Source organism: Heptranchias perlo, chromosome 2 (assembly GCF_035084215.1).
Source record: "Heptranchias perlo isolate sHepPer1 chromosome 2, sHepPer1.hap1, whole genome shotgun sequence".
Taxonomy (NCBI): domain Eukaryota; kingdom Metazoa; phylum Chordata; class Chondrichthyes; order Hexanchiformes; family Hexanchidae; genus Heptranchias; species Heptranchias perlo.
The window spans coordinates 99425986-99451980 of NC_090326.1; the positions used below are offsets into that span (position 1 = coordinate 99425986).

General features: G+C 39.5%; 1 protein-coding gene across 3 annotated transcripts in view; it reads left to right on the plus strand.

Moving 5' to 3' along the window:
• The window catches only part of erp44 (endoplasmic reticulum protein 44), a 90823-nt gene extending 64867 nt beyond the window's left edge, over positions 1 to 25956 (plus strand). For all 3 annotated transcript variants that reach the window (XM_068004937.1, XM_068004955.1, XM_068004944.1), the window contains 6 exons: positions 5248 to 5305; positions 5506 to 5622; positions 11898 to 12009; positions 14946 to 15087; positions 20863 to 20965; positions 25298 to 25956. In XM_068004937.1, coding sequence (XP_067861038.1) covers positions 5248 to 5305; positions 5506 to 5622; positions 11898 to 12009; positions 14946 to 15087; positions 20863 to 20965; positions 25298 to 25402 — 637 coding nt within the window. In that variant the 3' untranslated portion in view covers positions 25403 to 25956. The remainder of the gene's footprint in view (positions 1 to 5247; positions 5306 to 5505; positions 5623 to 11897; positions 12010 to 14945; positions 15088 to 20862; positions 20966 to 25297) is intronic.
• The last annotated feature ends 39 nt before the right edge of the window (positions 25957 to 25995 follow it).

Consider the following 25995-nt stretch of genomic DNA (forward strand, 5'->3'; position numbering starts at 1 on the left):
AAGATAAAGCAGCCCGCTTGATTGGCAACCCATCCACCACCCTAAACATTCACTCCCTTCACCACCGGCGCACTGGCTGCAGTGTGCACCATCCACAGGATGCACTGCAGCAACTCGCCAAGGCTTCTTCGACAGCACCTCCCAAACCCGCGACCTCTACCACCTAGAAGGACAAGGGCAGCAGGCGCATGGGAACAACACCACCTGCACGTTCCCCTCCAAGTCACACACCATCCTGACTTGGAAATATATCGCCGTTCCTTCATTGTCGCTGGGTCAAAATCCTGGAACTCCCTTCCTAACAGCACTGTGGGAGAACCGTCACCACACGGACTGCAGCGGTTCAAGAAGGCGGCTCACCACCACCTTCTCAAGGGCAATTAGGGATGGGCAATAAATGCCGGCCTTGCCAGCGACGCCCACATCCCGTGAACGAATAAAAATAAAAAAAATGCAAAGAAAGTGCCACATTGGGGAAGGCTTCGATATAACTTGTGTAGGCCTTTCCTAAAGTGTATATTTTATTTAAAATCTTCAGATTTGAACGTGAGTTCAATATTGCCTTTTAATCTTTTTTCAACAATCCTCTTTTGGAGATTGTGAGCTTAAGATTGCTTACATGCACCAAGAACATAGGCTAGAAATTGGATGGATTGTTTTGAATCTTAGAATTGGAATCATATTCTGTAGCTGCATCTCATGAAAGGCTTTTGGTGAAACTAAGACAATTGTAGTTTGCATTTTTATAGTGCCTTTAATGTTGAAAACTATCCAAGAGCTTTGTCAAAGATCTGGGTTTTAAGGTCAATTTTTAAAGGAGGAGAGGGAGGTGGAGAGGCTTAGGGAGGTAATTCTAGAGCAGGGGGCCAGACTGCTGAAGACACGGCTGCCAATGGTGGGCAAAGGGAGGTGGGATGCACAAGAATTATGATTGAGAGTTTGAGGTTGTACCACAGATGGGGGGAGGCAAGGAAGGATTTGAATAGAAGGATGAGAATTTTAAATTTGAGGCATTGGGAGGACCAGGTGCCAATCTAGGTCAATAAGGACACGGGCAGTGGAGTCGGTGGTGAGGATATGGAGTTTGTGGTGGGGGCCGATGACAATGACTTCAGTCTACCCAATGTTTAGCTGGAGGAAATTGCGGCTCATCCTAGACTGGGTTGTCAGTAAACAATCTAACATTACAGAGGCAGTGAAGGTGTTGAGAAAAGTGGTGGAAAGGTAGAGATGTTTGTCCCCAGTCTCCATGTGGAAACTGATCTCATGTCTGCGAAAGGGCAGTGTGTAGATGAGGAAGGGGGCAAGGATGGATCCATGGTGAGATGGGAAGGAAAGCCATTGGTAGAGATGCACTGACTACAACTGGATAGGTGAGAGCAGAACTAAGCAAGCATGGTCCCACTGAACTAGAAAACAAAGGAGAGTCATTGGAGGAGGATGATGTGGCTGACTGTGTCAAAGGCTGCAGGGAAGACAAGGAGGGATAATGTGTCAGTCATAGAGATGTTCGTGATTTTGCTTAGGGCTGTTTTGATGCTGAAGGCTGGGTGGTTCTAAATGAGTCTGTTTTCAGAGAAAAATGTGGTAGTGGAAACTAAGTTTGGTCTCCTGATATCTCCTTTGGCTTGGCGTCTGTTTTTCTAATTGTCCCAAGGTGCTTCAGGAGGTATAATCTTCTATGTTAAAGATGTTTTATAAATGCAAGTTGTTGTTGAAAAGGTACAGGAGAAAGAGGTGGAGCAATTAGTTAGAATAACTATAGGTAGGTAAGTAGTATTGAAAAAGATGGTGGAACTCAACATGGAAAAGGCGTTGGGCCCTGATGATGGCATACCGGAATGCTGAGGGAAGTCAGAAAGGAAAGAGCGGAGGATCTGACTGTAATCTTCCAAATATTCTTGAATTTGGAGGGTTGCCAATGTAACAGCTCTGATCAAAAAGGGACAGAGCAAGTATCTATAGGTTAGTCATCCTAAACTTGTAGAGGGTAAACGTCCAGAAACCATACAACAGGATAAAATGAATATTTAGAAAGACATAGGCAGCCAGCATGATTTGTAAAAACCAAGTCGTGTCTGACAAATTAAAAATAATTCTTTTGAGGAAGAATGAGAGATATATATATATATATATATATATATATATACACACACACTAAATAGTAAACCTTTAAAAAGAGTAAAGGAGCAGAGACACTTAGAAATTCAGACACACAATTCCAAGAGAACAAGTTGATAAACTGTAAAAGAAAAATGCATTTGGGATGCTAGGTTTTCTAAATAGGGACAAAGCAGTAATGGTAAACCTCAACAAATCATTGGTTAGGCTATGGTTAGACTATTGATACGTTTTCGGCGCATTACTTAAGGAACAATATCATACATATAAACATATAAAATTCTAACAGGACTAGACAGACTAGATGCAGGGAGGATGTTTCCAATGGCTGGGGAGTCCAGAACCAGGGGTCACAGTCTCAGGATACGGGGTATGCCATTTAGAACAGAGATGAGGAGAAATTTCTTCACTCAGAGGGTGGTAAACCTGTGGAATTCTCTACCACAGAAGGCAGTGGAGGCCAAGTCATTAGATGTATTCAAGAAGGAGATAGATATATTTCTTAATGCTAAAGGGATTAAGGGATATGGGGAAAAAGAGGGAACAGGGTACTGAGTTAGATGATCAGCCATGATCATTTTGAATGGCGGAGCAGGCCCGAATGGCCTACTCTTGCTCCTATTTTCTATGTTTTTGTTTCTATCAAGGCCTTGACGGGGTGCAGGAGAGATTTAGTAAAATGATACCAAGGATGTGATATTTTAGATTAGAAAAATTGGGCTCTTTACATTACAACAAAGAAAAGTAAGGAGATCTGATAGAGGTGATCAAAATTGGGAAGTTTTGATGAGATAAACCAGGAAAAATTATTTCCATTGGTTGGGTCGTTATCTACAGGGCATAGGTTTAATATCATAAACAGGAGCACGAATAGGCCATACGGCCCCTCGAGCCTGCTCCGCCATTCAATAAGGTCATGGCTGATCTTCTACCTCAGCTCCACTTTCCTGCCCTCCCCTATCCCCATTTCCCTTGATTCCCTTAGTGTCCAAAAATCTATCGATCTCCGTCTTGAATAAACTCTCTGACTGAGCATCCACAGCCCTCTGGGGTAGAGAATTCCAAAGTTTCACAACCCTCCTGAGTGAAGAAATGTTTCCTCATCTCGGTCTTAAATGGCCAACCCCTTATCTTGAGACAATGACCTCTAGCCTAGACTCTCCAGCCAGGGGAAACAGCCTAACAGCATCTACCCTGTCAAGCCCTCTAAGAATTTTGTGTCTCAATGAGATCACCTCTCATTCTTCTAAACTCGAATATTGGCCCATTCTACTCAATCTCTTCTCATAGGACAACCCTCTCATCCCAGGAATCAATTCAGTGAACCCTCATTGCACCCCTCTAAGGCAAGTATATCCTTCCTTGGGTAAGGAAACCAAAACTGTACACAGTACTCCAGGTATAGTCTCACCAGCCCTATAGAATTGCAGCAAGACCTCCTTACTCTTAGCCTTTATTGCAAGGAGATTGGAGTATAACATACCATTTGCTTTCCTAATTGCTTGCTGTACCTGCATGTTAACTTTCTGTGATTTCTGTACAAGGACACCCAAATCCCTCTGACCACCAACATTTCTTAGTGTCTCCTTTTTTTTAAAAAAATCTGCTTTTCTATTCTTCCTACCAAAGTGGATAATTTCAGATTTCCCCACATTATACTCTATCTGCCACCTTCTCGCCCACTCACTTAACCTGTATATATACCTTTGCAGCCTCTGCATCCTCCTCACAGCTTACTTTCCCACCTAGCTTTGTATCATCAGCAAACTTGGATACATTACACTCGGTCCCCTCATCTGAGTTTTTGATATATATTGTAAACAGCTGAGGCCCAAGCATTGACCCTTGCTGCACCCCACTAGTTACTTTTTGCCAACCAAAAAATGACCCGTTTATTCCTACTCTCTGTTTTCTGTCTGTTAACCAGTCCTCTCCATGCTAATATATTACCCCCAATCCCATGAGCCCTGATCTTGTGTAACAACCTCTTGTGTGGCACCTTATCGAATGCCTTTTGAAAATCCAAATATACTATATCCACTGGTAATTACACCCTCAAAAACTCTGGGAAATCGTGTTTGACAAATCTTTCATAACAGTTTTGACTCTACCTAACCATATTACGAAAATAATGAAGAGGTTAGGAGAACTTTTTTCATGTACACCTTTTAGAATTGTGCCCTCTAGTTTATATTGCATCTCCTCGTTCTTCCTACCGAAATGTATCACTTTGCATTTTTCTGCATTAAATTTCATCTGCCACGTGTCCTCCCATGCCACCAGCTTATCTATATCCTTTTGAAGTCTATCACTATCCTCCTCCCTGTTTACTACCCTTCAAAGTCCAAGTCATTAATATATATCGAGAAGCAATGCTCCCAGCACTGACCCCGGGGATCACCACTGTACACCTCCCTCCAGTCCAAAAAATAACCGTTCACCACTACTGTGTTTCCTGTCCCTTAGCCAATTCAGTATCCATGTTGCTACTGCCCCCTTTATTCCATGGGCCGTAATCTTGATGATAAGCCTACCATGCAGCACTTTATCAAACACCTTTTGAAAAGGCTGTCACACTTTATGTATGGTCTAAATCCTGGGGTTACTCATAATTTCTTTTCAGTGTTTCTCAACACTGATTGCCCACTGACTTTTAGTTAATATTTTCACTGATATATACAGAATCAAACCAAGATAGTTCATAGAAATTGTGTGTGCTTTTATAAGCCTGCGGATGACTCTGGATTTATGACTACACGTGTAATTCTGAGTGATAGTGTATTTCAGATTGTATTCAATACCTACCTGTAGGTACATTCTGCTCACCTCTGCACAAGTATAGGTGAACAGATCAAATGACTTGTGTGCGGTGTCCTGTGTTTCAGCAAAAAATAAAATGTTAATTTCATTTGCGATCAGCAGTACTAACCCATTCATCTGCCAGTACTTTCGTTCCACTAAATCGTGAATGTCTATGACCTCTTATAGTCATGGAGATGGATTGCACACTGACTTGCAGTGGATAATTCTGTTTTCAAATAGATATGCTGTTACTGAATTTTTTTAGCACAGCATTGAAACTAATGTGAGTGGTGTGTGTCCTGATTACTCTATTTTCTTTTTTAGGAGCGTTGCAAAACCTGAGAGGTATAGTGGTGACAACATAATTTACAAACCACTTGGGGTAGGTTCATAGCCCTTCTTGTCAGTAATTGCTTTAACCACTTAGCCTACTGTTTGCCACTTAGAATTCATAACTTTTTTAAATAGCCTGGCAATCATTCAATAGCATTAACACCCATAGTGCCGTGAAGTTGTTGCATGTTTCAACATGCCACTTTATTTGGTTTTAACTTCACTTGTATATTTTACCCTATTCTGCAGGAGAATAGTCCTGACATGGTGTATTTGGGTTCATTAACCAACTTTGACCTGACATTTGCCTGGACTCAAGATAAGTGTGTTCCACTGGTTAGAGAAATCACTTTTGAAAATGGTGAGGTAAGCATGAGTTTAATCTTCGCATATTATTATACTTTTTAAAAAAAAATTGAACTTATTAAAGATCATAAATATTTCCTTAGAATACATTGCTTAACCCAATCTGCAACTCAGTGTTTTTCCCCTTAAATACTTGTTATTTGAGGTCACAACACCCACGTATAATACTTTGGAAGTATTGCTAAATTATGCTCGACAACTGATTCTGGAAATGTTTTTTCAATTTTTAAATTCTCTCTTCTCACCTCTCTCGTAAAGCCACCAATCCTGGTTGAACGAGCAGATAAGGGGCCTAATTTCCCATCTGTACCAGTACAGCTTTTTTTATTCGTTCATGGGATGTGGGCGTCGCTGGCGAGGCTGGCATTTATTGCCCATCCCTAATTGCCCTTGAGAAGGTGGTGGTGAGCCGCCGCCTTGAACCATTGCAGTCTGTATGGTGAAGGTTCTCCCACAGTGCTGTTAGGAAGGGAGTTCCAGGATTTTGACCCAGCGACAATGAAGGAACAGCGATATATTTCCAAGTCGGGATGGTGTGTGACTTGGAGGGGAACATGCAGGTGGTGTTGTTCCCATGTGCCTGCTGCTCTTGTCCTTCTAGGTGATAGAGGTCACTGGTTTGGGAGGTGCTGTCGAAGAAGCCTTGGCGAGTTGCTGTAGTGCATCCTGTGGATGGTACACATTGCAGCCACAGTGCGCCGGTGGTGAAGGGAGTGAATGTTTAGGGTGGTGGATGGGGTGCCAATCAAACGGGCTGCTTTGTCCTGGATGATGTTGAGCTTCTTGAGTGTTATTGGAGCTGCACTCATCCAGGCAAGTGGAGAGTATTCCATCACACTCCTGACTTGTGCCTTGTAGATGGTGGAAAGGCTTTGAAGAGTCAGGAGGTGAGTCACTCACCGCAGAATACCCAGCCTCTGACCTGCTCTAACATGCCATGAGTGTAGCCTGGGTTGATTCAGCCTTTTTAAAACACATTTCCTTCCTGCTCTTTGGGCAGCTTTACACTCAAATTAGGAATCTCCTCGTAAAGGAATTGGCATGCACGTTCCTACCTTCTACTGTTCAATTGTATCTTTCAAGATTACAAAAGAAAAACCTGTACAAACGAAAGGGTTGACATTTCTTCACTCAAGAATTTTTTTCAGTTCAGAGACCAAAGAAAAATTTAGTTTCCTATTCCCCGACCATTCTATATATTCTTTCTTTCCCCTCTCCCTCTCCCCCTCTCTCTCGCGCTCTCATTCCTCTGTAGCACCTTTTCACAGCATTTACCAAACAAATTACATGGGGAAGGTAGTCTTAGTATCTATCACAGCTACCTATAAATACAATTTCTAGGACATCGCTTCAATTCAGAAATTATCTAGTTTCTCTTTTCTTTTGCATATATTTCACAGATATGAGCCAAGCCCTAAGTAGCATTGTTTTGACAAATATGCCTTTGTGCATAGTTGCAGTACGAAGGAGAGAATAGTACTTGTGGAAGTAACACTCTTTTTCTGTTTTCTCTCTGAAGCAGAGAATCTTCACCTTATTGGGCCCAGCTGCATTCTTCTTTTCTATTCTTTTAAAACGTATTCTAGTCCTATGGTTCTTAGAACTTAAATTGTTTTATTGTGTATAGAACCAATGCACTTTTTGCATTTCTATATCTGACATTGGCAGATCTAACCCTGTTATTACTGATGTGAAAGACAGAAGGAGTTTGTGTGGGAAGTAACAATTCAGCATAATGTAGACAGCAGCAGGTTGAGAGGATCAGGCATGGGTCAACAATCTGGAGTCTGTTCCTTTGCTGCATCCCACATCAAAGGGCCACTGTCTTGGTGCAACAATTTCAAATGTAATACATTTGACTCCATGTATGATTGTATTTTAAGATAGATGCCATTTACCATGTCTGTATGGACATAATTGAGTACAGTATATCTTTAATTATGCATGCTCATTCGTATTTTTGTGTCAACAAAAATGCTAGTGTTTAAAGGGCCTAACAATTGAAATGCCAAACGATCTGAATAATTCTCATTAAGGTTAAGTAATTTGTCACAGCAAAAAATGGGGTAATGGTGTCTCTCTCAGGCCAGGATTTGCAGTGTGGTCTTCCCCCCCCCCCCCCCCCCTTCTCCCTTTGCACTGCTCACTCTCTCTTCCTACACTTTCCATACCAGCCTTCCTCCCCTCTTTTTCCAATGCTGTATGCTGACCATGCTAATGCATTCTTTTTCTGTCTGCTTGCACTACACAGATCTGCTGTTACATGGTGAAACCACTGAAGCCAGCATTTTATTGCCTCTGGGTCACACTGCATGCAATAAACAGATTCGTGTGATTTTGTGCCGTGACAAATCACCTGCCCTTAAAAAAAAATATATACTTGCAAGGTTTTGATTGAGGAATTCTGGTTCTGAATTTCCAGGGCTGGCATAGTGTGTGGTTAAGTGCTGTATTTTTGAACCACTTCTTTGCATATAGACTAGTAGTATGTGAACACATGCAGTATTAACACAAGTTGTCATTTATAACATATATATAGCAGTGTGATAAGGTTCCAAATGTTTATTATGTTCTTTCTAATATGAAAGTTTTACTCATTTAAGCTTTAGAAACTGTCTCTGCATTATCAACCCATATCAGGTTTTGTCCTGACTGTGTCTCTGTTTTATGGGATAAACCAGGTTAGAAAGGACAGGCAGGATCAGAGACACTAGCTATTAATATAAAGGTGGGAGGTGATGAGACTTGAATTGTAGATCAGAATGTGGAGGTTGGTCTAGGAAGGATAGAATACGAAAGGAGGAAGTAAATTCAAGCAAAGCTTTATTTAAAGAAAGACATTGATCAAGCAAATTAAGGAACACTTAAGAACAATTAGAACCTTTTTATTAGAAGCATTTAGAATAAAATGCTTGAGTTAGAGGCATATATAGCAACAAGACATTGATGTAGGGATTACAGAAAAGCAGTTTACTATGGGACATGGCAGTGAATTCATTGTAACATAGTAACAGTTTTAGGCAGGAGAAGACCTTTGGTTCATCTAGCCCACCTGCCCATGGTCCTCCCATGGTCCATTCCTAATAACCCTGAATCCCATTTGTTGACAAGAATCTGGCGAGTTCCTCCTTGAAACCCATTAAGATTTCTTGTTCTACCACTCATCTGTTCCACATACTTAGCACCCTTTTAATTAAAAAGGTTCATTCTGCATTTCCTATTTTCTTTTGTTGTCCTTAATTTGTAAATATGACCCCTTGTGCTTACATTCTGTACAGCACAAAAAAGCTTACTTGGATCCAATTTGTTCAAACCGTTCATAACTTCACACACTTTTATCCTATCCCCTCTCTTGAAAAGACTGAGAAAAACATCTAGGGTAGTAAATCTTCTATCTTTCCTAAACAATAGAATGAAGAGGCTGGAGGAGGGATAACTTTATATGTCAAGCATTTTGGAAATTGGGACAATAATTTGACATCCCGTGGAACTAGAAAATTAATTTTTTGAATTAGTAAGCTGAGGACAGGATTAACAAAGGTCTGCTACAGACCCTCTCCCCCCACCTCGAGAAGGATAAGAGTAACGTATATAGTCAGATGAATGTTTATCAAGATAATAATGGATGACTTTAGACAACCACCATAAACTGGGAATACTAACTGAGGCAAGAGAATCATAACAACTTGTATCTAGATCTAGTTATGGGATAACATCCATCATAACATAGTAGTTGAACCTCTGGGGACTCTATCAAAATATGATATTTAAATCTTTCATTGGTGCTAAATTTCACTATCACTTCAAAAAGGCATAGGTCAAAGGCTAAAAGTAATTTCTAAAACTATTAAAACAATAATCTTGCGAGCTAAGTATGTAGCCAAGAAAAATAAATAGGAAGTCCTCAAAATGGATCAATAGGGCATTTAATATGGGGATAAGAAAGCAAACAGTAATTTGCTGAAATGGGTTAAAAGAGACATTAAACGTGCGACAAGGGTCAGGGGTGAAAAAATGAGATTGACGTTCTTCTAGTATATTAACAATAAAAGTGTAATTAGAGAGGAAGTTGGAGTTGTGAAAGATAAATGATAGTAAAATTAAAGATGATAGTTAAAATATTAGTGTCTATTTTTCAGAAGTATTCACCAAGATGACACAAACACATGCTATCCAATTTTCAGACTATATCTAATATTCTTTGAGGTGTGCAGCCAGTATGGATTTAGGACTAACACATTCCCTGGACCAGATGACTGTTTTTGATGCATGGTTATCATAAAGGAATTGGGTACTGAAGAAACACATTAAGATTACAACCAAGCAAATGTAGTGCCTATATTTAAATCTGATGCAGAGAACTGGAGGCTCATTAGCCTAATATCAGTAACAAATATGTAAACTATTCTAACTGACATACTAAAGGAGAACTGTACATTGATAACTTGGTGAGAAAGGTTGGCAGGGATTTAGAAAAGGAAGATCCTGCCTGACAAACCTCTTTAACTTCTTTGAGGGTGTTATAAAGTAGAAATCCACATAATTTATTTCCACTTTCAGAAAGCTTTTCACAAAGATCTACAATAAAGACTTTGACTTAAACTAAAAGTGACAGAAACCATGTAAATACGTGAGAAGCTGGTTTAGAAGATAGGAAATGGGTATTTGTAAGAGATGTAGAGGGTAAATTCCTCACCATTTTCAGTATACTTACCGTGCAGGAAAGCCACGGCAAATCTTTTAGTGAGGAAATTAGGGTGTAAGTCATTTTTGCTGCTTGTGCACATTTAAAATGCTTCCCCTGTGTTGCCACTGGCCTAATTTGCAAAGTGAATAGCAGCTCAGAGTTTCCTGTGTTTGGACTGTTCATACACAAGAGTGAGTTATGTGAGGTGCCAACATCAGCTGATATAGGCTGAAAAGAGGAATTCCTGCGCAGTAGAGTCTGGAGATCTTTGGAAACAGATTTCTGTAGCTGGGAAACAATTTTTTAAGCCATTAGTACCCTTCAGGAGTGCTTGAATGAGTGAAGTTATACATTCTTCTCATCTGGCTTGGTGCCGTGCCACATTGCCCTCTGGGTCTAGATAGTGCCTGTGCAGTCATAATTCTGTACAAGCATGATAATATTGCTAAGACATGTAGTGAAGTTATTAGTTAAACGTTGTTCCTCTCCTGTTTGTCCTTCAGCCTGTTGCTAAAATGATGGCTGAACTGCCTTTTTAAAGGTTGCAAAGAAGTTTCCAAATAGTTCAGCAGCTTACACTCGTATTATCCCAATGACTGCACCAATGGGAATGCAAATATGCAGATCCAGGAAACCTGTGTGTAAACTCCCTCTGCAGGCCACCGGCAGGCACAATATTTTTTTTTACAAAGGGCGACAGCGGTGTAACTCGTTTTGAGGACATTTTAGGCCGTAATGTCAGACTGGGGTATCTGCTGAGTGGACTCCTGCATGGATCATTGCTTGGATTCCTGTTTCTAATCTATATAAATTACCTGGGAATGAAAGCCAAAGGTATACTTGTTAACATGTAAGCTTCTGAAGTAGGAAAAACAGTAGAGATAGCAAATGTAGCAACAGATTTTCAGAATGAATTGAATCAGTTGTGCAATTGGGCAGAGAAATGTCAAATGAAATTTAACATGTAACAGATTGGAAATTGGTTACAATGTGCAGCATAAGTTTATTAATATTAAATTAACAACGGGACAACTGGAAATGGACCTAGGCGTAGTAATAGACCAGTCACTTTGAATGTCTGGACAATGTGGTAAAATCATTTTTCAAAATTGAACAGAATGATGGAATATATAGCCAGAACAGTAGAATACAAGACAAGAGTTAATGCAATGGTCTGCACTGGGCTCAGTGCTGGTGGTCACTGCACAAAGACATTATTGTTGAGAAGGTAGAGAAAAGCAGCAAGGTAAGGACCAGAGGACATAAATTTTGAAAAGTAAGTTTATAAATTGGATATTATGAACAAATTTTTTACTCTATGATAAACATTTGGATTAATCTACTAGGCAGGGCAGTAGTGACAAACAGGGGCATTCAAAATGTATTTGGATGCTAAAATGGGACAGCTCAAGTACTAGATGGAGGAACTTCTGTGACCAAATGGCCTTTTCTCGCCCTGGGCTTGTGTTATAAAATCTTATTTGTTTAATAGCTGTCAAAATACAACTGAACTAAAATGTGTTTCTGAGGACTGATCCTTTCAAAATAGATTGTTTAAAGTTTTTTATGGAGTTATTTTACTTTTCAGGAGCTAACTGAAGAGGGCCTGCCATTCCTTATACTGTTTCACTTGAAAGAGGACACTGAAAGCTTGCATAAATTCCAGCATGAAACTGCACGGCAGTTGATCAGTGAGAAAGGTAATTTATTTTTCTCTGCCAATCCATTAGTTTTCTTGTTTAACTACCAATCAGTTGTATGTAAAAGTACTTGATTAATAATGTGAGCCATATTTATCACATACATTTTATCTAAAAGAAAGAATGTGCATTTTCATGATGTCAGAATGTCCCAAAGAACTTTACAGCCAATGATGTGTAGTCACTGTTGTAATGTAAGGAAACGTGTTAGCTGATTTGTATACAGCAAGGTCCCACAGTGAGATAAATGGGCAGATAATCTGTTTGTGATCATCCTGGAGAGCAAAGATAACCCCCGGCTTCTTTTCTTCACAATCAACCATCTCCTTAAACATTTCTCTCCACCTTCACCTCCAGTATCAAATGCGAGGAGCACATGGAGTTCATCACTAAGATTGAGACCTTCCATTCAGCTGCCTCTGCTTCTTCCCCACCCTTCAGTTTGCTCACCAAGCCAAGCTCTCCCAATTAGCCCTGAACCCATGTTTTTCTCTAGTTTATCTTGTATCCCCTTATGCCCTCTCCAATCTTATCGTGTTCAGAGATCCACCTTCTACTCCCTTCACCCCATTCCCACTAAACTGCTAACCACTCAACTTTCCTTCCTGGCTGCTAAGCTAGCTGACATTATAAATGGTTACCTCTCCTCGGGCACTGTCCCCCTCCCCCTCTTCCCCCCCCCCCCCCTATCATTCAAACTCGCTATCAGCACCTCCCTCCTCAAATCCCTTCGCTTGCCCCTCCCTATCTCTAACTTCCTCCAGCTCTTCAACCTCCCCACCCCAAACTCTCCATTCCTCTGACTCCTTCCTTTTGTGTAACCCCCATTCCCGTTGCCCAAACTTTAGCCACCTAGGCTCCATACTCTGGAATTCCCTCTTTTAAACCCCTTCCTCCAACTTCCCTCTCCTTAAAACTCACCTCTAACCAGGTTTTTTGGTCACCCCTCCTAATATATCTTCCTTTGTCTTGGCGTCCATTTTTGCCAAATTACACCTCTGAATCACCTTGGGTATTTTTCTATGTTGAGGATGCTATATAAATATAAATGCAAGTAGTTGTTGAACATACATTTGTGTGGCTTGGCTTGGCTGTGATGTGGCCCATAATCAAATAACCTCTAACACTAAAACATTTTCTATCCTATACATGCCTATTATTCTTTAAATGCTTCTCCATTTTCTCTGCATTCCCACTCCTATTCATATAGAAAGTGTCAGCCAAATCCAAAATATTGGCCTTCAATTAAAAACTGACTCCAAAAGTCATTTTTTTTATCATCCAGTTGAAGTCTACAAGTGAAAATTGAACCAGTTGTATCATACGCCCAAACAGGTCAACCTTCAAGATTTTCATGTATCAGTGACCTGCTGCCACTCAATGAGCTATCTTCACAGCCAAGTTACTGGCCTTGAGAGATTTTTGTCCACTATATTTAGCATGATACCAGGTGTTTAGTAACCATACTGTTTAAAACTCACAGGTCTGCAACACCATATTCCTCATATTTTGAATGCAATGCTTTGCTACAGGTAATTTTATGTTAATTTTACCTGCTGTACATGCCTGCATACATACCTTCAGCAATACATTTACAACATCCTCACATACAATACATACACATGAAATATAACTTTACAGCCATGGTTAAACCTTTGGTTTACTGATGAACTTATGGAGTTAACTGTCATAATTTTTAAAGATCTGTTAGCTGTTGGGATTGTAACAACAAACAGCTCTTGGGGAGTGGAGGGGGGGCGGTGATTAGGTGAGACGCAGCAAATTGTGATGCCTCTTTCACAAGTGCTAATTTGTTGCGTTTTTAATTCAGTAGGCCACACAAAGCCACATAAGTGACATCTCTAAATATTTATAAGTCACAGTGCAGCACCAAGATGTAATAAACTCCAGCCTTCCAGTTTTCAGTTTGTCAAAGCAGTCAACATTTTCTACTGACATTGTAGTCATCATTCCTAGTAGAAGTTTAATGTTACATTGCTGTTGTGAGGCTCACTTGAAACTCATATCGCTTGTTCAATTATCATAAATGGTAATAAAAAATTTCAGTGTTACCAGTATATACCTTCAGTCCTATTAATAAAAATGTTAAATAGTCCATTAACCACAATTAATATCTGAAGAATATTCATTTTAAATATTTATGGAGAATTTATTAATCCCTTGAGCAGAGCTGTTAGTGAAAAATAGTTGTATTCTAAGATTCCACGTAAAGAATAAAGCTGCCAGTGACTACCCTGCCTGTTAGATACCTAGAGTGGTGGAGAAATCATTGCAGAAATATATATATAATTTATCAGAGGAAGGCTTTTCGTAAACTAACAGTTTTATAGATCCCAGCTGGTAGCAGTAGCAAAGTGAAATAATAAGCCCATGTTTTTTTTTTAAAAACCACTCTTTCAATATGTCGCAGAGTTCCTCTGCTTGTACAACACATTTTTAGCAATGTGGTCGCTGGCTCAATCAAGACTTTTTAAACATGATCCCGAGGATTATAACACCGGTTAAGTGTACAGTAAATATAAATGACTTGTGAATTATCTGTCTGCACACATCTAAAGCAACAAAAATACTTCGGTTTTTTTTGGTTCTATATATTTCTTGGTTTGTGTAAACTTAACTTAAATGGATAGTAATTGCTTGAAAGTGGGCCTGTATTTACATACAATACTGGTCTAGGAAGCTGAGACTAACTGTAGCCGCTTGAAAGCTGTGACCACTACTACAAAAGCAAGCTTTCTCAGGAATGTTTGGCACTAGAAAAGCCAGCTCCCTTCAGGAGGGGATGGGGGAGGAATGAAAAATGTCTTTTTGCACCTGAATATAAATGCAATATCAGTTCATTATTATGCTGCATTCAGGCCAAAGAACCTCATGGTTTTTATGTGACATTGTTAACCCATTAATAAATCGTCTAGGTACAATAAACTTCCTGCATGCCGACTGTGACAAGTTTCGCCATCCTCTCCTGCATATACAGAAGACACCAGCAGACTGCCCAGTTATCGCCATTGACAGTTTTAGGCATATGTATGTCTTCCCAGACTATAAAGACTTAGAGTAAGTATAGCTTTACCTTCTGTACCTGTTTGTATTTGGAGAATATTGGGAAAAAAAATCAACTGGTGCTTCTGTGTCATGCAGATCTTAAGTGTTCATGCTCGGTGGCTATAGATGCATTGCATCCTCTATTGCAATATTAACTTCTATATTTTGAAATCCCAGTTATGCCAACACTGTAAAACATATTCTTCAGTAATTTTCATGAGGGTTCTCCCAACTTCCGACCCAACTCCCTGCTGTAATTTTGGTGGAAAATCCCCCGCGGAAATTCTACATCTTGTTTTTACATCGTAGCTCATAGAAGACTTAACTTTTGCAAAGTTTGTTGAACCTCTTTCCACCAAAATATCCAACAACTTTTTAAATATAAAAAAGTAAATATTTTGAGAGGTGAAGTATATCTATAACAGACTTCATATTTCACCAAAGAAAATAAACTAATGCGGTTGAACTGAAAGGTGTGAAGTGTTTGTTTTATATACATAGAAAATAGGTGCAGGAGTAGGCCATTCAGCCCTTCGAGCCTGCTCTGCCATTCAATATGATCATGGCTCATCCTCTATCTCAATACCATATTCCCTCTCTCTCCCCATAACCCCCCTTATGCCTTCTGTGTCTAGAAATCTACTTCTTAAATATATTCAGTGACTTGGCCTCCACAGCCTTCTGTGGTAGAGAATTCCACAGGTTCACCACCCCCTGAGTGAAGAAATTTCTCTTCATCTCAGTCCTAAATGTCCTACCCTGTGACCCCTCGTTCTAGACCCCCCCAGCCAGGGGAAACAACCTCCCTGCATCCAGTCTGTGTAGCCCTAACAGAATTTTATATGTTTCAATGAGATCCCCTCTCATTCTTCTAAACTCGAGTGAATACAGAACTAGTTGACCCAATCTCTCCTCTTACGACAGTCCTGCCATCCCAGGAATCAGTCTGGTGAACCTTCGCTGCACACAATACTCCAGATGTGGTCTCCTCAAGGCCCTATATAACTGCAGTAAGACATCCTTGCTCCTGTACTCACATCCTCTTGCAATGAAGGCCAACGTACCATTTGCCTTCCTAACTGCTTGCTGCACCTGCATGTTTGCTTTCAGTGGCTGGTGTACAAGAACACCCAGGTCCCTTTGTACATCGACATTTCCCAATCTTATAACTATTTAAATAATACTCTGCCTTTCTGTTCCTTCCAAAGTGGATAACTTCACATTTATCCACATTATACTGCATCTGCTATGTATTTGCCCACTCATTCAACCTGTCTAAATCGCCTTGAAGCCTCTTCGCATCCTCCTCACAACTCACAATCCTGCCTAGTTTTGTGTTGTCAGCAAACTTGGAAATATTACATTTGGTTCCCTCATCTAAGTCATTGATATATATTGTGTATAGCTGGGGCCCAAGCACTGATCCCTGCGGTACCCTACGAGTCACAGCCTGCCACCCCAAAAAAGACCCATTGTTTTCTGTCTGTTAACCAATTTTCAATCCATGCCAGTATATTACCCCCAATCCCATGTGCTTTAATTTTGCACACTAACCTCTTATGTGGGACTTTATCAAAGGCCTTCTGAATATCCAAACACACCACATCCACTGGTTCTCGCTTATCTATTCTACCAGTTACATCCTCAAAAAAAAACTCCAGTAGGTTTGTCAAACACGACTTCCCTTTTATAAATCCATGTTGACTTTGTCCAATCCTGTTGATATTTTCTAAGTGTCCTGTTAACACATCCTTTATAATAGACTCTAGCATTTTCCCTACTACTGATGATTTCTCCCTCCTTTTTTAAATAGTGGGGTTACATTTGCCACCCTCCAATCTGCAGGAACTGTTCCATAATCTATAGAATTTTGGAAGATGACAACCAATGCATCCACTATTTCCATGGCTACCTCTTTTAGTACGCTGGGATACAGATTCAGGCCCTGGGGACTAATCAGCTTTCAGTCCCATTATTTTCTCCAGCACTACTTTTTTACTAATACTAACTTCCTTTAATTCCTCCTTCTCACTGGATCCCTTGTTCCCTAGCATTTCTGGGAAGTTATTTGTGACCTCTTCCATGAAGACAGAACCAAAGTATTTGTTTAATTGCTCTGCCAGTTCCCCATTATAAATTCTCCTGTTTCTGACTGTAGGGGACCTACATTTGTCTTCACTAATCTTTTTCTTTTTACATACTTTTTACATTCTTTTTACAGCTTTTACAGTCCACTTTTATGTTCGTTGCAAGTTTACTCCCATACTATACTCTATTTTCCCCTCTTAATCAATCTCTTGGTCCTTTTTTGCTGAATTCTAAACTCTTCCCAATCCTCAGGCTTGCTACTTTATATGACTCCTCTTTGGATCTAATACTATCCTTAATTTCTTTTGTTAGCCATGATTGGGCCGCTTTTCCTTTTGTGTTTTTGTGCCAGAAAGGAATGTATAATTGTTGCAATTCATGCATTTATTCCTTAAATGTTAGCCATTGCCTATCCACCGTCATGCCTTTTAATGAAGCTCCCCAATCAATCATAGCCAACTCACTCCTCATACCTTCATAGTTTCCTTTGTTTAGATTTAGGACCCTATTTTTGGATTGGACTACTTCACTTTCCATCTCAATGAAGAATTCTATCACGTTATGGTCACTCTTCCCCAAAGGACCCCGCACAACAAGATTGTTAATTAAACCCTTCTCATTGCACAGTACCCAATCCAGAGTAGCATGTTCCCTAGTTGGCTCCTCAACGTACTGGTCTAAAAAAAACCATCTCGTACACACTTCAGGAATTCATCCTCCACAGTATTATTGCTAATTTGGTTTGGCCAGTCTATATGTAGATTAAAGTCACCCATGATTACTGTAGTACCCTTGTTACATGCATCTCTAATTTCCTGTTTGATGCCGTCCCCTACATTACCACTACTGTTTGGAGGCCTATAGACAACTCCCACCAGTGTTTTCTGCCCCTTGGTGCTTCTTAACTCGACCTGATATTTTTGTATCTAAAATGACAATAGTCTACTTTCTGGCCTTAAATGCTTTAACTTAAAAAAAAAAACAGGAAATCGGGTTTCATTTTTTTTCAAATGTACAAGTTCCCTTAACCCATAGAGTGGAATTTCCCCATGTGCAAAATATATTGCTTAAAATAGAGCCTGTGTGCAGGTGGGTGGAACCTGATGTATGTGATTCAGTTTTTTTTTAAAAAACTGAACACATTGCATTTGATTCCTATAGTCTGTAGTGGAATTTATAACTGCCATCTTTTGATTGTACAGTAGAACAAAAATAGTGAATATTCATGAATTATTGGCTAACAAATGTCTTCTGTCGAGACTTTAGGAGATTTCTGATCAGTCATATTCCAGTGCTCCCTTTGATAAAATGGAGTAAATGCACTATTTGTTATGGTGCTGAGCTATAAAGAGCCAGGAGGGTTCCTGATGTGTCCCTTGTGTGTGCTATTATACGATCTCTGTGGGGTCCTTCAAATGTTCCAGGATTAAGTAGGTGGGGGGGGGGGGGGAAATGACACTGATTCCTACTCATCTCTATCTACTGACTTCTGCTGGAAAGTGGATGTTGAGCCAGGACAGAACCAGAATCTCTCTTTTTCCCCCCCCCCCCCCCCCCCCCCCACCAAACAAAAATAATATGGTTATTAAGTCTGCTAACACTATTCACTGCTGAGGATCACTCATGAAGAATAGTCAGTTGAGTGAAGTGCTGCCTTCGAGAGGAGAGAGAATTTTGTTTGTGGGAAGGGGTGGGGAAGATGTTCTCCTCTACTCAGTTGTTCCCATGGTAGCACGTTGCTGTTGCAGGGGCTTTGCACTGTGGGAGTTAGAGGGGCAGCAATAGGCTGTCATTGCTGTGGTGCCCTTGAGGGATGGAAGAATCTCAGGATCCAACAAAGAGTACAATCTGACACACTGTCTTCTGCCTCCTTTTAATTAAATAGCCTCTGACTAACCAAAGAAGAAAATCAATTGGGATTGACTTTTTAAATGTCTGAAAACAGGACCGTGCCATCTTTCCACAGGTTGTAAGATATTTGGAGTTTGTGCTCTAATTACTTTGGCAGGGGGAGAATTGTTGCAGTATCTTGGGTTAGGAAGTTATGTTAGTCAGACTCCATGATGGGACCAACAAGCCGGATGATTTTTCTTATTCAAATGTCTCACCTTGTCTTCAACTTAATTTTCATTCTGTAGGAGGTGCCAGGTGGTTTTGCAGTGAATTGTCAAGTTGTCACTTTTTAAAAAAAAAATTGAAGCATTTTGTCATCAGTATTGGCTTTGAGCACTCCCAGGTCAAGCATAGTGTTGGTTAAATGAAGTATAAAGAATCAGTGTCTCAAAGATAACATCTCTGTCTCTGAGTCATACAGATCAGGATGCTTCCAGATTCTGTCCCTAGTCTGTCCTGAATTAGCTGATCTCAGCCAGAACAACTAGAGAGATGCTGCAATGGGCTGTGGTAATATCTGCAGATTTAGGGAAGGAAAAATCAACCAGAGTTCCTGCTCCTTCTTGCTATACTACAACCTGGTACTGGAAGGAAATAGGTGGGGATGTTTGGTAAGGATATTACTGGGCTAGGCTGCGATACACTCCAGTTTGGTAGCCAGCCAGCTCTTGCCACTCTCTCTTTCTCCTTCTTCCCCCTCCCCCCCCCAACTCCTCAAAAAAAAGACTAGATACTTAAATACAATAAAATCTAAACTGCAATTGTGTATTTGTTTATCTTCCTGTACCTTTGGTCATGATGGATGGTATAAAGCTTACTGTAACTGTAGATCCATCTTCACTTTACTTGCTGTGGCCATTACATTATAAAATAAACTCCCCTAATTTTTAATGCATGGGATACTTTAGCAGCTTACTGAATATTTGTACCATTAGCGACTCATCTTTTGTGCTGTGCATCAGAACAGCTATTAAAAGTATTAATCTTTTAGTATGCTTTGACAGAATAGTATTCCATCATTTGAAAGGTTGCTTAGTATGCCCCTACTTCAGGTCAGATTTGAAATATGGCTGTAGTTCAGGTTGAGGATGTGCCCTAAAGAAATCATTACTATAGCAAGATGTTTTTTTTAAAAAAGCACAGTATCTTTACAATTTGATTTGTTGTTTAGATCATTCATAAATTGCTGTCTGTAGCTTACCAGGAGGCCCAGTCTATAAGATGTAATGTATTCTTCAGAGCTTTTGAGACCAACTAACGGCAGTCTCCATGATTGCAGCAAATTTGACATTTTATAGATAAAATTGATTGCTGCATTTTAGCACTTTGCAGTAGGTGACAACAGATGATCTAAGATGAAATTTAAATTGATCTTCCCTCAGCATTTATCTCTGGTATGCATGCAATTACTTTCGCTCTAGAGGACCTTTTGAAAGCCCTTCTGTCAATACCAACTACCTGACTGGCGCTTGTATTTGTAAACTCTGTGTTTGACACCTGCTGTTGGCTGCTTTTTGGCTGCTATACAGAAAAGCTGTTGCAGGGGCTTTGCGCTGTGGGAGTTATTGAGGGGCAGCAATAGGCTGTCATTGCAGTGGTGCCCTTGAGGGACGGAAGAATCCCAGGATCCAACAAAGAGTACAAACTGACACTCTGTCTTCTGCCTCCTTTTAATTAAATAGCCTCTGACTAACCAAAAAGAAGAAAATCAATTGGGATTGACTTTTTAAATGGCTTGTTTTTATTTCCTGTTTCATGCTCTGTACTTCGCCCAGATAGTTGACTGTTTTATTCTTTTAATTTCAGGACTCCAGGTACACTGAAGCAGTTCGTATTGGACCTACATTCTGGCAAATTACACAGGGAATTCCACCATGGCCCCGATCCCACTGATGTAGCTCCTGGACAGGTAAGAAACACAAGTGTCCAGAATCTCAATTGTTAAGATAGAGTAGTAGATGCCCAAAGGTGAGTTAGAGCTCTATAGTAATGGTTGTCTCGGGGTGAGTTACAAAGATTTAATCTAAACCACAAGATGAAATCTTAATCAGTTTCCAAATGTCTGAATTCCAGCCTCTGCCAACTCACTCCATGGTATCTGTTTATACTGAATGTTAAAATGTTTACTGTTCTGGTGCAGTGCCAAATTTGAGCAGCCAGGACTGATCAATTACAGTTTTAGTCACACAGTATATGTAACTTCTGATGCATTACATACAGAATAATGAATGACCAGAAGTAACTATAAAGTAGAAAGCTCAGTAAAGTGTTAAGTAGGAGGATGCTATAAATCTAGAGTGAAACTCAGTGTGGATATATATTAAATGCAGAGCTGAGATATTTTTAAAATCCATGTGCATAATTTTAATAATCTATGCAGGTTCCTTGGGTGGTTTCATTTGGTTTTGATTTCCCAATTACTTTTTTTTAACTGGTGGTAAATATAACTAACACAGGCCAATGCATGACATTGCCCACATTGAACAATTAGACTGCTATCACTACAACACTATTGAGAGATAATCAACAGTTGATTACTAGGAAATAATGCCGATTACTAGGAAATAATGCCGATTAGATATATTATTTTATAAATACCAGAGTATATCTATGAATCATGTGACATTAATCACCAGTTGAAGACCTGCATTTATATAGCGTCTCATCACATCCCAAATGTTTAAGTGCTTCCCATATAATGAATTACTTTGAAGTACAATGACTTATTTATGCAAAATGTGGTAGCCATTTTGTGCTCTGCAAAGTCTCTCAAATAGCAATGAAATGATTGGTCTAATAATATAATATCCCCTCTTTTTCCACTCTCAACTATAATAAAATAGGAACTGTTGGCAATATACAGTAGGTTTGACAGTACCTACAAAGCAAAAATACAAATGAATGTTTTACAAAATATTGAAATATATTTAGATTTAGTTTGAACCATTTCAATGAATAAACCTTGAAGAAAAAGAACACTATATATAGATGTTTAATGAAATTTGCTAAAGGCCAATGTATGTAATGGGATCAATAATATGGTAATGCAAAATTTGTGTTAAAATTACCATAACTTATTTTTAAGTTACATATATTGTAGACGTGGAAATCAAAATAGTCTAGATAATACAAGTCCTCAGCTTGGAAACTGCAATAGTCTACATTGCTTATTTAATTCACCATTTGGGAATTTTCAATTGTACTTCAAAGCAATTCATTAGATGGGAAGCACATAAACATTTTAAGAACATAAGAAATAGAAGCAGGAGTAGGCCATACGGTCCCTCGACCCTGCTTCGCCATTCAATCAGATCATGGCTGATCTTCAAACTCAACTCTACTTTCTTGCCCGATCCCCATGTCCCTTGATTCCCCTAGAGTCCAAAAATCTATCTCAGCCTTGAATATACTCAACGACTCAGCATCCACAGCCCTCTGGGGTAGAGAATTCCAAAGATTCACAACCCTCTGAGTGAAGAAATTCCTCCTCATTTCAGTCTTAAATGGCTGACCCCTTATCCTGTGACTATGCCCCATAGTTCTAGACTCTCCAGCCAGGGGAAACAACCTCCCAACCTCTACCTTGTCAAGCCCCCTCAGAATTTTATATGTTTCAATGAGATCACCTCTCATTCTTCTAAACTCCAGTGGGTCTAGGCCCATTCTACTCAATCTCTCTTCATAGGACAACCCTCTTCTCCCAGGAAGCAATCTAGTGAACATTCGTTGCACTGCCTCTAAGGCAAGTATATCCTTCCTTAGATAAGGAGACCAAAACTGTACACGCTACTCCCAGGTGAGGTCTCACCAAAGCCCTGTACAACTGTAGTAAGATTTCCTTACTCTTGTACTCCAACCCCCTTGCAATAAAGGCCAACATGACATTTGCCTTCCTAATTGCTTGCTGTACCTGCATGGTAACTTTTTGTGTTTCTTGTACCAGAACACCCAAGTCTTTCTGGATGCCAACATTTAATAGTTTCTCACCATTTAAAAATATATTCTGTTTTTCTATTCTTCCTATCAGTGAATAACTTCACATTTCCCCACATTATACTCCATCTGCCACCTTCTTGCCCACTCACTTATTCTGTCTATATCCCTTTACAGACTCTTTGCGTCCTCCTCTCAGCTTACTTTCCCACCTAGCTTTGTATCGTTAGCAAACTTGGATACATCACGCTCAGTCCCTTCATCTAAGTCATTAATATAGATTGTAACTAGCTGAGGCCCAAGCACCGATCCTTGCGATACCCCACTAGTTAAGCCTGCCAAGCTGAAAATGACCCGTTTATCCCTACACTCTGTTTTCTGTCCGTTAACCAATCCTCTCTCTGTGCTAATATGTTAACCTGCAACCCCATGAGCCATTATCTTGCATAACAACCTTTGATGTGGCACCTTATCGAATGCCTCTTGAAAATCCAAATATACTATATCTACTGGTTCCCCTTTATCTACCCTGCTAGTTACATCCTCAAAATCTCTTTAAAAACTTTTTTTTGGCTTCGTGTTGCTCATATTGAATGAGCTGGGGTAGTCAAGAATATAAAAAAGAAACTGAACATATTTTTATCACAAGAAATCTTGATTACACTTTAAAAGGACCTTGTGGTTCATTATTTTACAAATGGAATAACAATTGTTTTTAGTTACCATGAAGTTATTCTCTTCATGTCATAAAATTAAAATCTTTTTGAAAATACTTCAAATCTCACCCATGGTGATGAGACCAGGCTTTCATTCACTTCAGAGGTATGTAGTCTCCACATTGAAAATTCCCAAATGGTGATTTTAAATAAGCAATGTAGACTATTGCAGTCCCCAAGATAAGGACTTTTATTTAGTCTGTTGTTGAGCATTGTGTTTAAATAGAATACTATGGCAATGTAATGAAAATGTGTTCAAGCACTGAGTTTCTGTTTGCACTTTACTGCCTCCAAGGATTTTATTCTTCCACAAATTAGATGGAAGGCTGGCCTTATTCATTTTTGTTCATTATATAACAATCCTACACTTTCTAATTTGTAAAGTGTTAATTGCAAAGTATATAAAAATACTAGCTGGAAAGCTAATCATTCACTACCCAACAACCTGTTCCTTTAGGTGAAGGAGTGAGTCTTGATTGGATGCAGTAGTACTGCTTTATTTGGGAGGGGGGGGGGATTAGAGAACAAATATACTTTTATTTGGCCTAGGTATATGTGAAAATTATAGGAATCTAATCTAGTTCAGTATCTTCCACATACTTTGAATATGACAGGTTACCAATGGGGAGAGTTGATATGGTTGTGAATGTACTCCATTTTTGTTTTCACACTTTGGGATTATACCTTTCTCTCCCCTTATATAAAGATAGCAATTCTTTTCACCATTGTCAGCAGGGAAGATGCTGCTCACTGTACAAAAAGTTCTACACACGTTGCTTTTCTGTCATAGTTTGTAGTGTTTACTATGACTCTGAGCTTCAAGCCCTCCCGTTCCTTGGTTTTTCTCCCAAATGTATTATCTCACACTTAGAATCATAGAATGGTTATAGCACAGAGGAGGCCATTCGGGCCACTTAGCCACATTAATCTGCCCAGTCTGCTAACCCATCGTCCCAAAGTCCTTTACAGTCCTCCTAACTGTTTGCCAAACCTCCTGCTTTTCTGTCATCAGTAAATTTCAAGATTGTGTTCCCTATACCCAAGTCTAACTTGTCTATATATACATGCAGAAAACACAGCACTGACCCTGGGGTAATCACTTCTGATGTTTCTCCGGTCTGAGCAATAACCATTTACCCTAACTGATTTGTCAACCAGGCTGCTACTTTTCCTCTTATACCATAAACTGGAGTTTTTCTAACAAGCTTCTTATGAAATACACAGAAGTTATAACACAAACAGGCCATTTACCTGCAACATGAACAAATAGTTCTAACCACATTTACCTACCCTGCTCCCATATCCCTTCAACCCCTTATCAAACCATACATTCTGCATTCTCTTTGTCCATCTAATCAGTCACTTTTTCAAAAAACTATTAAAATTTGTTGAACACAACTTGCCTTTAACAAATCTAAAAACTGTCTAAAGGCTGTCTTTGATTATCCTATGCATTTTAAAATGTTCACTAACTTTAAAAGAAAGCATCCATAATTAAAGATAAAGTGTAAGGAACGTCTACTAAAGTTTATTTCAGTGCTTCTATTAACAAATGCACATCTTTATTTTTATCCTAAACCACTTAACTTTAGCCAAGTGAAGAAGTTGCAAGCAGCCCCCCAGAAAGCTCATTCCAGAAATTGGCTCCAAGTGAACACAGATACACCCTCCTCAAGAGAGAGAGAGATGAATTATAGATCTATGAAGGAACTGTACAAGACCAGAAATCAAAAAGCTTTGTCCGATGAGTGGCAGAAATACTAAGCCTATATTTTCATAAGTCTGTGTGTACAGTTTTTATTTTGGATAAAACTGAAAACAAATGTCTGACAAATTGTGGGTTTTTATTTTTCTTTGCTTCCCTGGCTTGTGAATATGTTGATGTACTGTGGTCAGTCAGTGTAGTAGATTTTAATAAACTGTTAAATGTATAAATGCAGAAAACACTGATCATTTGCAGATCCTAACTTTTTCTAATAAAAGGCCATAATCTTGTATTTGTCAGTAAGGATTTGCCAGGAGTATGTTTGCCACATACTTGCACTGTCCCATTAAACAGGTCTCATCTTTTGGTGTTCTGTTTCCACTTTTTGTCAATGCAGTTTTTCTTTTAAATGAGGGGAAAGTGTTCATTTACTTCTTGCTATGTGGGAGTGGCTTGAGGTGTTACTGTTCCACAGTGTCCATTCTTGACAGAATGCATTGGCCTTTATTTTGGGAAACAAAAATAAAATAATTTTAAGTGGCCTACCATGATTGGTTGAGAGATTTTGTTCAAGCTATGATCATA